General features: G+C 37.0%; 1 protein-coding gene across 2 annotated transcripts in view; it reads left to right on the forward strand.

The window, feature by feature from the left end:
* Positions 1–14,485, forward strand: part of ZNF148 (zinc finger protein 148) — a 39,241-nt gene that overhangs the window by 15,511 nt on the left and 9,245 nt on the right. Inside the window, exons 2-6 of one of the 2 annotated variants that reach the window (XM_082762998.1) lie at positions 2,631–2,976; positions 4,198–4,323; positions 7,285–7,408; positions 8,071–8,154; positions 14,258–14,376. In XM_082762998.1, the coding sequence (XP_082619124.1) occupies positions 2,647–2,976; positions 4,198–4,323; positions 7,285–7,408; positions 8,071–8,154; positions 14,258–14,376 (783 nt within the window). In that variant the 5' untranslated portion in view covers positions 2,631–2,646. The remainder of the gene's footprint in view (positions 1–2,630; positions 2,977–4,197; positions 4,324–7,284; positions 7,409–8,070; positions 8,155–14,257; positions 14,377–14,485) is intronic. The other variant, XM_082762999.1, reaches the window with a different exon arrangement.

Consider the following 14,485-nt stretch of genomic DNA (forward strand, 5'->3'; position numbering starts at 1 on the left):
ATGTATGCTGAGAGTGGATAAACTTGGGATAAAGGCTGAAATGAATAAATATATCTGCTTGTTTTCCTTGGAGTCTATCTTTCATTGTACATATTTAACATGCCCTACCAAGAAACCTTAGCTCCTTCGCACCATCCTTTATCAAATAGTGACTCCATGGGAGACAGATTCTCAAGACCTTGAGTTCCTTCTCGCATTTCTTACTTGACACAGGATCCTCTGCACTGATAAAATGATAAATTCACCCTTATGTTCTTTTAGGATCACTAAGGTCTGTTGCACGATCTCTCTGGGAGACCTGTACTGGTAGAAAAAATGCAGCCTTTGTGCTATGCCAGGGTTTTTTTTGTTTGTATTACTGCTGAGAAACTATCAGTATGGTTTCCCAGTTACCTCCCCAAAATACTTTATGGATTATATAATGTCTCTAGGTGGCTGTGTGGCATGCCAGACATCCGTTTTCTCTTGAAGATGTGAAATCCCATTCTCTTCCTATAAAGTGGATTAACTGGGAGTAAGCTTGTCACCTAGCACTACCTGAGATCGCTTACGACATTAAGGAGTTGTCAGTACTTGAAGACAGATGCTTTGAAAATCAAGAGAAAGACTCCAAACTTCCTTGTGTTAAAATTGCAGAAGAACAAAACAGGACAGATAACAAGCAAAAATGCTCTTAACAGAATTTTTCCTCTTCTGCTTCCATCACAGGCTTTTTTGGGTCTCTAAAATGTTTTTGTTTTTTTGCATAGGAAGGGAGATTATTAAAATTGTTGATGACATTGTCATATATAAACAGATTTAGCTTGGTGACTGCGTCCTCCTGACTTGTGGCATCAGAAGGCTTATTAAAAAGACCTGTAATTGTCTGAAGAGCTTCTTTCTTTGGCGTGCCACTTAAATAGCTGAAACTTGGAGAAGTCAGCCCATGCTGGCTATCAGCTTTTCAGTGATACAGTCAGAAATTTGGAACATCTCCTGGTAGGGCATGGGAACAAATATTATTCCAATTCTGTGCTATATGACATGAGCTGTAACTAGAAGGTGTTAATGTGGAATTTTTTAATTTCATTTTTTAGAAAAAATGAGTGAATTTTACTTTAGGAAGAAGATTAAGAGCTAACAGTAGGATTGGAAGCAAAGTATAATGTAGCAGAACTTCGAGATCTTTGTCAGCTGGTTCTCTGGTGGCTTGTGTTCCTACCCAGTACGCTAGGATCTCACCTGCAGAAAGGCTGCTCCGTGCTTTGTAAGCTCCCTGTAGTTCAGCACAAACAAATCTTTGCAAAGGTTTCAGGTGCATCAAGAATTTTCAGAAGATATTCCTGGTGAAGAAAGTGCTTTGGAAAGCGATCAAACAAGACTGGTAATTTAAATAGTTGATGTACACTCGTTTGATCCAGTCGTTTGGCGAGCTGGCAGTGGGTTTGCAAGGAGCTGGCAGTGGGTTTGCAGGGGGCTGCACCGCCATCCCGTTCATATTGTGATTCTGAATGCGACAAAATCCAAGGGGCTGGCGTAGCTGTCCCCAAGATATGCTCCTGTTTGTGCTTCACCCCACCCTGTCCGGCCCCGCTGTGCCTCTGCTCCCACCCCATGCTGTTGTGTAGCCATTGCTGCCAGCTGTGGGACGAGGCAGGGGTGCAGGAGGGATGTCTGTCTGTCTGTGGGTCTGTCTGGAGCAGTGGACCAGAGCGCTGTGCAGCAGGTAGGAGTTAGGGGCCTGGGGACTAGCACGGAGGAGGCTGGCTCCTGGGACCCATGCAGGACACCAAGAAGTTTTAGCCCTGCCGTGCCACACATCCCACGGTGTGTAGGGAGGTCCAGAGGGCTGTGTCCTGTCCTAGCAAAGTCACATCACCTGAGGAACAGGGAGGGGACAAGCAGATGCTGCCACCGCCAGCCACAAAAGCCTGCTGCCCTGTGTTAGACAACAGAGGAGAAAGCCATGCCACTTGTTGGAATATTCCACTTGGTATCTGTGCATCACGAATCAGTGTAACTACCGGTATTGCTCTTCACGACTGGAATTAATGTTTCCTGACTAATGCGCCAGCTTAGCGGGTGTGAAAATGACTGCCCTTTTCATAAACAAATTGTACCTCGCTGTAGTCCTTCCTTGATGTGCACGCTTAGCCAGAAAGTTCTCTTTTCTCTCACTCGGGGATATTAAAGGTGTTCCTGCAGCTATAGCATGCCCCGGGGTAGCTGTAACAAAAGAGCACGTAAAGAACAAGGAAATAGGGGGGAGCTGGACCAGTATGACATTGGCATTTCTCAGACAAACAAAGCAGAAAAAGAGAAAAAGGGGAAGAAAAAAACAACATTTTTTGAAAAAATAAGGAGTTAGGTCTCATTTAATCTTAGGCTTTTGCCAGCAATCAGAGGGCACCTTGTTATAAACCTTTTGTCTGAAAGTCTTCATTGGTGTACACATGCATGTGTGTGAAAGGAGAATCGTTTCGTGTTGAAGCAAGGTATCCAACTCCCCGCTTCTGGTTGGGTGTCGGTGTTAGGAGTGGAGTGCATGTACGTATGCTGAGTACTGACTGGGGCCTTATAAATGTTTTTAAGTGAAAACTTGAAGCAAGAGCACCGATTGGAGATGTTTACTATTAAAACTTTCTTTGTAGGTTATTGCACTTAAGAATGAACATTGAAGACAAGCTGGGAGGATTATTTCTTAAATGTGGTGGCATAGACCAAATGCAGTCATCCAGGGCTATGGTAGGGATGGGTGCTGTATCTGACCAGTCCGGAGTATCGGGAGACCGGCAAGAGGCAGTGCTTCAAGATCGGACTATGGCGCACCAAGAAATTCTTGCGGCAGACGAAGTGTTACAGGAAAGTGAACTTCGACAGCAAGAGATGATTTCACATGATGAACTCATGGTCCATGAGGAGACGGTAAAAAATGATGATGACATGGATGCGCAAGATAGACTTCCTCAAGGGCTGCAGTATGCTGTTAATGTCCCTGTAAGCAATTTCTTTGTGAAATATTGGAGAAATTACTAGGGAGCTTGATCCGATAGTCTTATCCTACTCTGGCAAGAATCTATTAATTGCTTGTTTGGATTTTGATTATCAAAATATTTATGAATAGATGCTGTTTATGAAAATGTCATTTGCCTCTGGCTGTGGACAAATTTTTCCAATTAAGTATAATCTTTAAGTATCTGTTTTATAAATATTTTATAATCAGGCTGTTGCCATAAAATTAACGAGTTAAATTGTGCTCTTTTAAATACATTTAATGTTTGAGGGTAACTACAAACCAGAATAAATAGCGTTATGAAAAGTTGCATACTGTTTATGCTGTTGATAGTGCTGTTTAGTTTCTTTTGACGCAGGAAGCATCTTCTTATATGTTTTCAAGCTATGTGGACGCTTAGCAATTGCATTCACGCTGCAGGTTGGACTGTGACACTTCATACATGACCATAAATATGCCCCTCCTTGAGATCTAATAGAAAGTTTCCCTCATCTTGCCCAGAGAGAATACAGATGACTTCCTTTTGAAAGCAGAACGTCTGTCTGTAAAGCAGCACACCATCACTGATAGCTGTCAAACATAAAGGATAATTACAAGGACCTTAAAAGCAGCTAGCCTTATATATGAAGAGTAATCCTCGGAAAGGTAGCGTTGTGAAAACACGACTCTGTTAGCTGTAGATCAGGCAGTTCAGCTGTTAGAAAAATGTAAGAGTATCTTGCTCTTCATTGAAGTGCACAATAGGTGAAGAAATATTTTTGGAAAAAAAAAATCCCATCATTAGCAATATTTTTGTTTTCTTTAAAAGTACTTCTGTCTTAAATATATACTAAACTATTCCGTTAAATCTTGCATTGACAATACACGGACTAAAGTAAAGTAGGTGTGAAAAGCTGAATGCTTTTACAGATGGAAGTGATTTTAATATAAGAACTGATCTCAAAATCACCACAGATCAGAAAGAAAAAAGACTTTGGGAGATGAATGAAAGGATACATCAAAATGTCACTGTAAAAATTAACTATGCCCTTTTTACTTAAGATTCTTATTATTCCTTTCACTTAAATTTCTGAAAGAATGAAGCCACACGATAATTCCCTTAGAAAAAGGTTTTCTGTTTCAGCAGTTTGTCATCTTCTAAAATTGAAAAATTGCTTTTCTGTAGTGAGAACCTTACCTGAAACTGGCACTTGGTATCTTAACAGATCAGTGTAAAGCAAGAAATTACCTTTACTGATGCATCTGAACAACAGAAACGAGACAAAAAACAAATACGAGAGCCAGTAGATTTGCAGAAAAAGAAGAAAAGAAAACAGCGTTCACCAGCAAAAGTAAGACATTGATTTGGCAAAACCAAGATTAAAAGAACCTGAAGATTGGGTTGACTATGACTAATTTCATTAGCATTTGAAGTAGTTAGGCTGGAAATTGTTTGTTTGCTCAGTGAAGATGCAGTTCTGAAGTTTACCAGAGACCCAAATCAAAACCTGATATAACAGTGTTTTTCTTTGAACTCTTTTTAGCAACATGAACCCTTGACATATTTTAACATCTGTCTCTCCAGGGAGTTCTCTCCAAATATTTTTTTTAAATTATGAGTCAGTAGCTTTGTAGACAACCTATAAATCATTACTCTGTATCAGTCTAATAATAGTTGTGCTTTTCTGTGAGCCTGTCAATTTTATATGCTTTATGCATAGTGAAAAGTTTTTAAAAAGAAATCTAAAACGGTAGTTTGGAAAATTCTAAAAAGTTACTAATATATATAAAATAATCTACCAGTAGGGAATATTCCTGTGGTCATAATCATCTTCATATATGTATTTATTGATATCAAAAGATTCTTATGATAGCTGCTGGTTTGTTACTTCAAAAATTGTTTTGTAGATCCATTCATGAAGAGTATGTATCCCTATATGTCTGAAAATTTAGGTTTTCTTCTGTTGAGAGCCACTTCAGATAAAAACAGAATCATTTCACCTCATGAGGTAGCAGTGTTATACCTTCTAGCAACTCTCCAAATCCATCTTCAGATTTAAAATAGAACATATCCTGGAAGCTCTGATAGGTAAAAACCAGTTATATATCATCACACAGAAGCCCTAAAATAAGCCTACTCTGAAACCAACCTAGACTGTGTATGCATTGAAGGAAAACTCAGCCTAACACCACGAAGAATTCCAAAAACTCCTGCTTGTTGTCCTGGGATTGGGACCCTTCAACCCTCCTCAAAGCACTGTCGTATTCTTGGAAAGTTGACAAATTATATCAAATTGGGTGTGGAAGCAAGTTCCAAATCCTTTGCATCAAGGTATTTGTCCTTTTGATAGAGAAAGGCGATGTAGGTCGAGTACCCTCCACAGATCACTTCCATGGAAACATTGCAAGGTAGGAGAGGCATGTGTCCCTCTTTCTACAGACATATACTTGCATGCTTCCTTTTTATCTTCCAGTCTGTCAGTGCCATTCTTTTGAGATAACAAAAGATTGAAAAATGATCAGGAGAATTGTTAAACAGGTTCTTTTTCAGTCTCTCTTCCCCTTTTTTCAAGCTTGTCAGAGTAGAATGGCAGGATGAAGCTGAAGGGCTGACATAGGTGAGAGCCTTCTGCAGTTTGAGTTAGTGCTCCCAGAGTAACAGGGTTGATTTTTCCATCCAAACAGCAGCTGGGACTTTTACAAATGGAAGTCAATTAATTTACTGAAACATTTGAAATTTTCTTCTATTAATCTAGTCCTCATATACATAAAAAGTCAGTAGCTCTTATGAATCCTATCTACTTTTCCCCTTCCATGCACACTCACATGCACAAGAACACAAATGCATGCATGTACACACACACACACACACACACACACGTTACTTTTATTATGAAAACTGTCAAAGTTTTCTTGATTTAAGACATGATGCAATGAATGGATGCAGTGGAAGAGCTCAGGGTTAGTTTGCACAATTATTTAAAAAAATTCAATATATGAAAAAAATCATAGCAGGTATTTAAATTTATTTTAAATAACCAGTTTCATTAGCTGAATGCTGTTACAGTACCTAATTATAGTTGTCTGTATCAGAGACTTACTGGAGCTGTAACATACCAACCCTACAAACGTATGAATGTGCTTGTCCTTCAGAGTGAATGCGCAAGAATTTGCTAGCTGAGACTTTCACTCTTGCTGATTTTTTGATGCAGCAAAATTAAAAATTGTTAAGTAGATCCTATAGTATTTGCTACTGTGCAGAGATATTTCATTTATTCTGACTCCCTTTCTCATCGCTATCATTATCATAAAACTTTAAACATCATAGCTAATCAAAATGCAGATGTGTTTCCCCAGCAGATTTTTATTTTATATTTTTTAATAACAAGGGACTAAATGTTTTATGTAAGGTTATTTAAGCGCTTCTTTATAGCTCTGTTTTCAGTTAAGTAAGACTTCTGGAAATGTAATTTATTTACTGGTTTCCTTATGCTCTTGCCAGAGATGATAGAGAGTTTGGGTGTGGGTTTTTTGTTTTATTTTTTTTTGACAAATTAGAGCAAACCTGTAATGAGCTTTACTGAATAAGATATGGTGTAATTTTTTTTTTCAATTACTTTTTTCAACTTTATATTAAAACAGCTGCTTTGACACCAAAGCAGTTGAGTGTAGAACATTGAATTTGTCAAGGAGATGCTCTAACATGTATATTGAGTGAGCAATATTTTATTGAGTGAAAACCTTGGGAGAATAATGATACTATTTTCTTAGTTGTTTGGCTTTGGGGTTTTAGTTTTTAAAATATAATGTTGTCTCCAAGATTGCTGATATATGTAGATATAGGTAATTTGTATGACTATCCTGGATAATTTGTATGTTACTTTGCAAATTGCAATAATGATTTGAAAAAAAGAACATAACTTTTCACTTTTACTTTAAAATGTGATTATCCATGGTTCAGTGCCCAGAGGTGGTTTGGTTACTTCGCGTCCTTTCCAACAGACGGACAAAGTAAACAGTAGCATATAAAATGACTCAGCTGTGAGTAGGGAAGCTCTAAGTTGATTTTCTGAGATGCTTTTGCCTCCGTCCTGTTGAAATACTTCTTAACGTACAATGAGACACAAGTTGGATTGGACTGCAATTGGAAATGTAAGCTAAAAGCCTAAGAAGTAGCTTTATAGAAATTAGCATTGTTTTACCTGAAATATTTAAATTTTCTGCATCGAAAAAATGTTTTTTTTTTTTTTTTGTAGTTAATAAGACATCTTTAGAGGGTAGTGTGAGAACAAATTTTACTCTTTTTAAAATAGATCCTTACAATAAATGAGGATGGATCACTTGGTCTGAAAACCCACAAATCTCATGTTTGTGAGCATTGCAATGCTGCCTTTAGAACCAACTACCATTTACAGAGACATGTCTTCATTCATACAGGTACTGCTTGACTTCAAATTTGTCTTTTCTGCTATATAAAGGGTTGTTTACTTATGTTAAAATGTTTTCAGCTATATGCGGATTTCAGTGTTAAGACTGTAGCAAACTTGGCATCTAAGCTTAGAGATTCCATGCACCAAAGTGTCAAAAGAATACCAGGAAAAAAAAAATCAACGTATGTTTAATCAACTTAAGACCTAACTGTTTACAAGGTTTCTTTTCTTTCTTTATCAGAAAGTAATGGGTTGACTTGTAGCCTAAGTGCCAAAATTGACCCCTTTGTAAAATGTGCTCCGGCTGCTTATTTGCCTGATGAGGTATCTCTCTGGTTCGGAGAAGTGAAAAAGGTACTTACCATTATAATAGCTTGCCAGTATCCTGAATGCAGTCTTATGCCAGCATCATGATTGATCTTGTTCATGAGGATGTTACAGCCATTTCAGATCACTCTTCCATGCTAGTCTCAATGTGATTCTTAGGATCATGGAAACAATTCTGGAGTTCATATACTTAGTAAGGCTAATGTTTTTTGGTACTAGAGTATTTTTGGAATTTGCTCAGATGCTGGTTTCTTATAAAGATTTTAATAATCCTCAAAAGTAGTTATCAGAAACAACACTGTGTAGTTATTAACTTATGGATGTGGAATTATATTGTTCAAGGTGAAAAACCATTTCAGTGCAGTCAGTGCGACATGCGTTTCATACAGAAGTACCTGCTACAGAGGCATGAGAAGATTCATACTGGTGAGTATAGTGCCTTGAGTATCTTTGCTAGTGTGCTTAAAAACTGTTTCCCCACTCAGGCAAGATTTTGGATAAGAAGTATGCAGCCTAAGACCCTGTTGTAGTTTGTTTTGACTTAACAAATGTTATAAGACTTTAAAAAACAAATTACCTTTGTGCTTTCAACGTGTTCCACTTTTCTGTGGCTGTAAAGTGGTATAAACTGTAATAAGCGATTTTGAAAGTAGTCTCTGTAAATAATCCCAGAGTGACAAATTTTGAAGTTTGTGCGTTCCTTAAAAACAAGGTTTATTAAGCAGTTCTATCTTTTGTAGTATCAATGTAACGTGGACAACAGGGATTTCCAAATCATATTTTGGTAGATTTTTCTTTTTTTATTAATTTCTTTTGGAATTTGATGGATAAGTGCCAGGACTAAAATGGCCAAAATGCCGAACCCCAAAGGTATTAGTATCAGCTTTACTTCTCACCTTTTTTTTTTTTTGAAAGGTTTAATTCAGAACTGTTCTAAAAATAAGAGCTTTAGCTTAAAAATATCGTAGGTCAAGTAAGGCCTGAATTTTTAAGCCAAAGAGAGTTAAAGTTTACACACGTTTATTTTTTATCTTGTTGCACCGCACAAAACCACATTCTTTAACAGGTTTGGCTTCATTGGGTTTTTGGCATTTTGGTGCATGGCCTTTCAATCCCTCTTTAAATATTTTGTAATATGGTCCCTTTGGACTAGATGCCAACTTCTCAGCCTCTTTTACAGAAAAGCAGAGCTGGTGAATGCGCACAGTGTTTCTTGGCTCTAGCATTTAAGTGGATATGAAAGCTACTAACACGCAGTGCAGTGTGTGCATGTGTAAGAGTCGAGAGGGAGAAAAATCTTTGCAAAATGAATTTTCAGAGCAGTGTACAGGGAGTTGCATGCACAAGTGCCCTGTTGTTTATGGGATTTTTGTATCCAAGGTTGCCATGAGTCCAGACTAAGTAGGTTTCCTTCAGCCAGTCAGCCACAGAAGAGTCCTCCATTCTTCTGTCCCAAGTCTTTGTTCTGTTCATAGTCTTTCCTCTGGCCCTGAATTGGTGAACCATGCAGCCTTCGCTTTGTGTAGATATTATTCTTGAAAAGAACGCTCATTTACTCTCGTTTGTCTGTATATCTGCCCCTGACTCCCAAAAGAAAAGGCAATTTTTTTCCACATTTTTCAGAAGTGTTTTTTTTTTTTCTTTTTTTTTTTTTTTTTCTCCATGATGATTATTCCCTGTACGTGGCGTTGAAAATGAGAGTCTGGGCAATGTAGTTAATTAACACTTGACTGAAAATATTTTTTTAACTGCATCTGATTATCTTTTAAAATTCAGTTTCTAGCTCAAATGACAATTCCGCTGCATTGATTGTAAGCTTTGGAGGCAGGGTTGGGTCTGGTGTTGGTGGGACTTTTATTTTTCAGCTCTTACATACTTAAGTCTTTGTCTAGCAGAGAAAGATCTGCCATTTAACAACTTAACTGTATTGTTATCTGAATTTTTAGATAGCTATGTTTTCCTCTTGCCTTAGCACCCAGAGGCATAGTCTGTTTGTTTCCCAAAAAATTAAAATCAGTGATTGTGATTAAATTGCTGAATTGTGTATGTTTCCCTAGATGACAGCTAGTAAATGCTTTGGAGAAATCATTTAAGACCCAACTTCCAGTAGAGTAATTCCTACTTTATTTAGCTAGTTTCCAGTAGACAAACATCTTTCATCTTCAGTGAGATTGTAGTTACTGGATATATACAACTTATTCTGAAAAAAAAAAGAAAAACACGGATTTTATTTTTTTACCTCCCCAAACAGAACAAAACAAAACAACAACAAAGCCACAACAAGCAAAACAAACAAAAACCACACAAAAACGATCAAAAACAAACAAACAAAAGGAAAAAAAAAATCTTTTTTGAAGTTCACTTGGTTAGTAAGTATTTGACTAGAGCTCTGTTTTAGGGCCTGGCCCCGTATAGCTAATTGTCATTCTGTGTGCCCATCTGTGCTTTCATTTCGATGTGACAATATATTCACTCCTGGGCCATAGCTGTCTGCTTAGTGGTATTCTGTTCTGCAGAACTGCATGTTTGAACCCACCCAGAAAAGGGGAATTTTCAGTTTGCTTCTCTGACATGGAGGTGAACACCTCCATGTCAGACCACATGGTCCATGGTTTTTGCTTTGATGGAAGTAAAGGAAAGCTCTCTTTGTATTACTCATACTCTAAGAAATATTCCTTATAAATTCTGTTGTATTTTTTAGTTTTATTTTGCATTTTTAATCTCTGCCTGGTTTTAGCACCAGTTTTTGTACATTGTTCAAAATACCAATGAATAACATATGCTTCTTATTTTTTAAAGATGTTTATCAAATTTTCAAGTTCATTATTTTAAGAGAATCTAAAATGGCAGTTATACATAGAAGCCCTATTTTATGCCTCTAAATTTAGCTCTAAATTTAGAGGTGCTCCAACTAGTTCCAGTCTGATTTGAATTCGGTTCTTTGAACCACTCTGTCGAATGAAGTGTTACGATGGAGGTAGGAAGCAATCAATGAACAGCCTTATTCTGTGTAAATAATTAAATAGTCGCATCTAAAAGCAGACATTACATTAATACAAAATTCACTTTCTAGAAACAATTGTATATAGAGGAGGGCAGCAGTGCTTAGATCCTTGCTGCTGAACTTGTCACTAATGATACGGAAAATTGCCATTTCAGTTGTGAGAAAATGAACAGTCATTGGCACACAAATAATTTCATATTTTGAGTTTACTAGGCTCATGAAGATAGCAGATTTTTTTTCAAGTATATCTGCTTTATTGTTGTTTATAAATGTATCCATAGACGTTACCCACTCATGCATTCATGTGTCCTAATTCTGTAAGCCACCCTACTTTCCATTTTAAACATACACAAAAAAAAGAGGTTACATTTAAAAAAGACAAACAAACAAGAAAACAGCATTAGTGGCTAAACATTCAAGTGCCTTAATATTCTGTCATGCTGCTTTTTATTGTCTTATTTTATATTTTATCATTTGTATTTTGTCTGTTTAGATTTTAAACTGCCCTGGAGATTTGCTGCTATAATTGTTAAAGACTTCATACACACAGTAGTTGCAGCCATGCTTTATAAATAGTTCTACTGCTCACTTGTAACATATTTCCAGTCTAGACGCAAAACATAGGCTGCTTTTGTAAATAATGTATATAATTATTTTATTATATTTTAAATTTTTTTTTTTTTCCTACAACTGATTTTTTCCTATGTCACCAATGCACTTCAGAAAAATATATTTTGGATTCTCCCTATGTTACCAGAAGGTTTTTAATAATGAGCTCCATTTGCAATATATCCTGTTCTAAAAGTACAACAAAATTTCAGAATGCACCTGAAGTTTCAGGCTTCTGCTAGGAAGAAAGTATTACAGGATGCATATCTTCATATTAATTTTTAATCTTTTTCTAACACTATCTTCCTTATGAAGATTAAAACAAGAATTAAGCATGGTATCAGTTTCACAAAATGTGTCTTAATTTACTTCCAGTGTTCTGGAATTCTCCTGGAAAGTATGATTTGCTGTCTGGTACTAGTTAGTTGAGAGGAGTATTCCCAAACTTTTCTTCCTATTGAGGCATGGCCAGCAGTGCCCTGATAACGTCCCCATAAGGTCTCCAAAACAAGCAGTCGCAGCCTGCTCCTGTCCTACCCCTGGGGTATGGAAGCTGTTTAGCAGTGGTGCCCGGTCTGGCACAGATGCTGCTGCTGCCAGAGGTACGCCTCTGCCGTCTCGCCATCGCTGGTGGGAATACACTGCAGGGAAAAAACTGAGCCCCCCTGTTTAAGCCTAGTTAAAGGGAATAGATAGCAGTTAGGCTTTTGCCAGTAAATAGCCAGCTTGTTAAGGACTCTGGGACTGTTGGCTTACAGAGATGGATGTGAGGCTGAAGGTAAGTGTACCCCCACAGCAGAATGCATTCGAGCCTCCCTGGGATACAGGAGAGCTCCACGAAGGGCTGCTCTGCACTGCAGCAGGACTGAGCTGTCTTGCTTCTCTGGCTTTGTTCAGCTTCTGTGGAGGCTCAGGACAGTCTGCATCCCAACCAGCATTGTGCTGCTCTGAGAAGAGTTTAAGAGACTGAAAACAGACTTTCAGACAACATAACAAGAGTTGTTCTAAGGAGGTGATTTAAATGAAGCACCAAGTGGAATAGTGGAGAAAAGGAAAACAAAACATAAACTAAAAAGGATTAAGTAATAGTCTTTGGGAATGGAAGGGATTGGTGTATAACAGTAGAACATCAAGACCTAAAACTCTTGCCTCATCTTTCTTAAAAGTGCAAACAGGGAATTTAATTTGACTGACAAAGCCTGAAGAGGCTTGGTGCAAGTAAAACACCATAGTAGTAGGTATGCCTAACTAATAAAGAGAACATGGCAAGACTGAAACTGGAATTTGAAAGGAAAGGAATAGGCCAGAGAGGAGGATTTACTTGTAGACAGTATGAGCAAGGATTAAGTGGTAGGTGCTACAATTTATAGAGGGTGCTGAAAAGATCAAAATTTTATGGTGGTTATTAATAAACAAGATATGGTAAAGTTGGTCTCGGACCAAAAGTGAAAGAAGAGAGAGGATGCTGAGGTTGTGAGACTGCAAAAAAACAAAGATGGTAGCTGTGAAAGATCTTAGGAGGGGAGATAATTTGATCTAGGAGAGAATAAATTGGAATTATTTCATCCAAGAAAAGGTTTGGTTGACAAGCCACACGGAGAGGTAAGAACTAATAACTGAAAATTGGGTATAGGCTTACAAAGAGAGAGGTTTAGAAGTTGCTTGGAATTAAGAATTGAAACTCTGGGCATTAATGATCTGACAAGGAGCAAACGTGTGGGTGAGGCATCTCTTTTCCATTCTAGTTTCTATAAGTACTGACACCTTATTTTAAGGTGTAGTCATATCAATAGTATTTCCATTTATAGAAGGATTTGGCTGAATTTATTCACTCTAAACAGAAAATAATAATGAAATAAAATTAATATTTTATTTATCATTAATAATTTGGTAATGCTATTTATTAAATTAATTTTTAAGGAAAAAAAAAAAATCCTTAGAAAAAAATAAGTCTGCATACTCCTGGAAACAAAAGATAGATATTTTATATCCCAAAAATCTGCAGGACAGCATCCAGAACAAAGGATGTTGACAGATTTTGCCAAGATATTTCCTTATGACTGCATCAATTCAGAAGACTTTTTAGTAAATATTAAGGGGAAAGATGACTGTTTTTCAGGATGAGTTCTGATAAATAATAGCGAACTTTTGTAAAATCAAAACTGACTTTTCAACACATTTGGGATTGTTCAGTTTTGTTGGAGAAACCTAGAAAGTAAATGAATCATAAGGAAAATGTAAGGCAAAAGTTAAAGGAAGTAAAACCAGTTACTGCATGTTCTGAAAGGATCAAAACCCTATTTGCCGGTGTTAGTTCAGCTACAGAGGTTTTCCTTTTTTTTTTTTTTTTTTTAATTAATTGCAATTTTAAAATGAATTTTGGTTCCAAACAAAATAGTAAATTGGTTTCAGAGCAGTTATTTCAATTTCACAAACAGATAAGGGGAAAGAAACAACTGAAAATACAGAGTATCCTACAAAAATCTAAATCAACAGCTTGAAAACACACAATTATCTTCTAGATGGGATAGGATTGAGTTAAATGAGTTGGTGAGAGAATTAAGGTATTTTTTAGATAGTCCTCTGCCCTGAAAATTATTTAGGAAGGTTATTTTTGTGGTTCTTCATTTGTTAGGTTTAAGGCAGATGTTTGCACCTGCATTAGAAAGACGGGAGAAATCATTTTAAAGGTGGATTTTTAAATTTTTTTAGTGTAAAGATTTACAGTAATTTGGAAGCATCAGCTCCTGAGTGCTGGGAGAACTGTGATATGAGCAAGCCATAATTTGTTTTTCAGTAGCAACAATCTAAATCTTCCTTATTACTTCTATTAGAGAATGTAACATTTGACCTGGTAATTGTGTGGAAGAACATCGATGTTTTTTTAGATTAATATTGCTACATGTTTTTTATCAGGTGAGAAGCCATTTCGTTGTGATGAATGTGGTATGAGGTTTATTCAGAAGTATCACATGGAAAGGCACAAAAGAACTCACAGTGGAGAGAAGCCTTACCAGTGTGAATATTGTTTGCAGGTAAGATGTTGTAGTGAAGTCTTTCACAATTAGAAAGCAAAATACCAGTCAGTTCCCAAGCAGTACACAGGGAAATTTCTCCAGATACCGTAGCTTTGCATATACAAAT

The sequence above is a fragment of the Aythya marila genome, assembly GCF_965140915.1.
Source record: "Aythya marila genome assembly, chromosome: 6".
In the NCBI taxonomy this organism is placed as follows: domain Eukaryota; kingdom Metazoa; phylum Chordata; class Aves; order Anseriformes; family Anatidae; genus Aythya; species Aythya marila.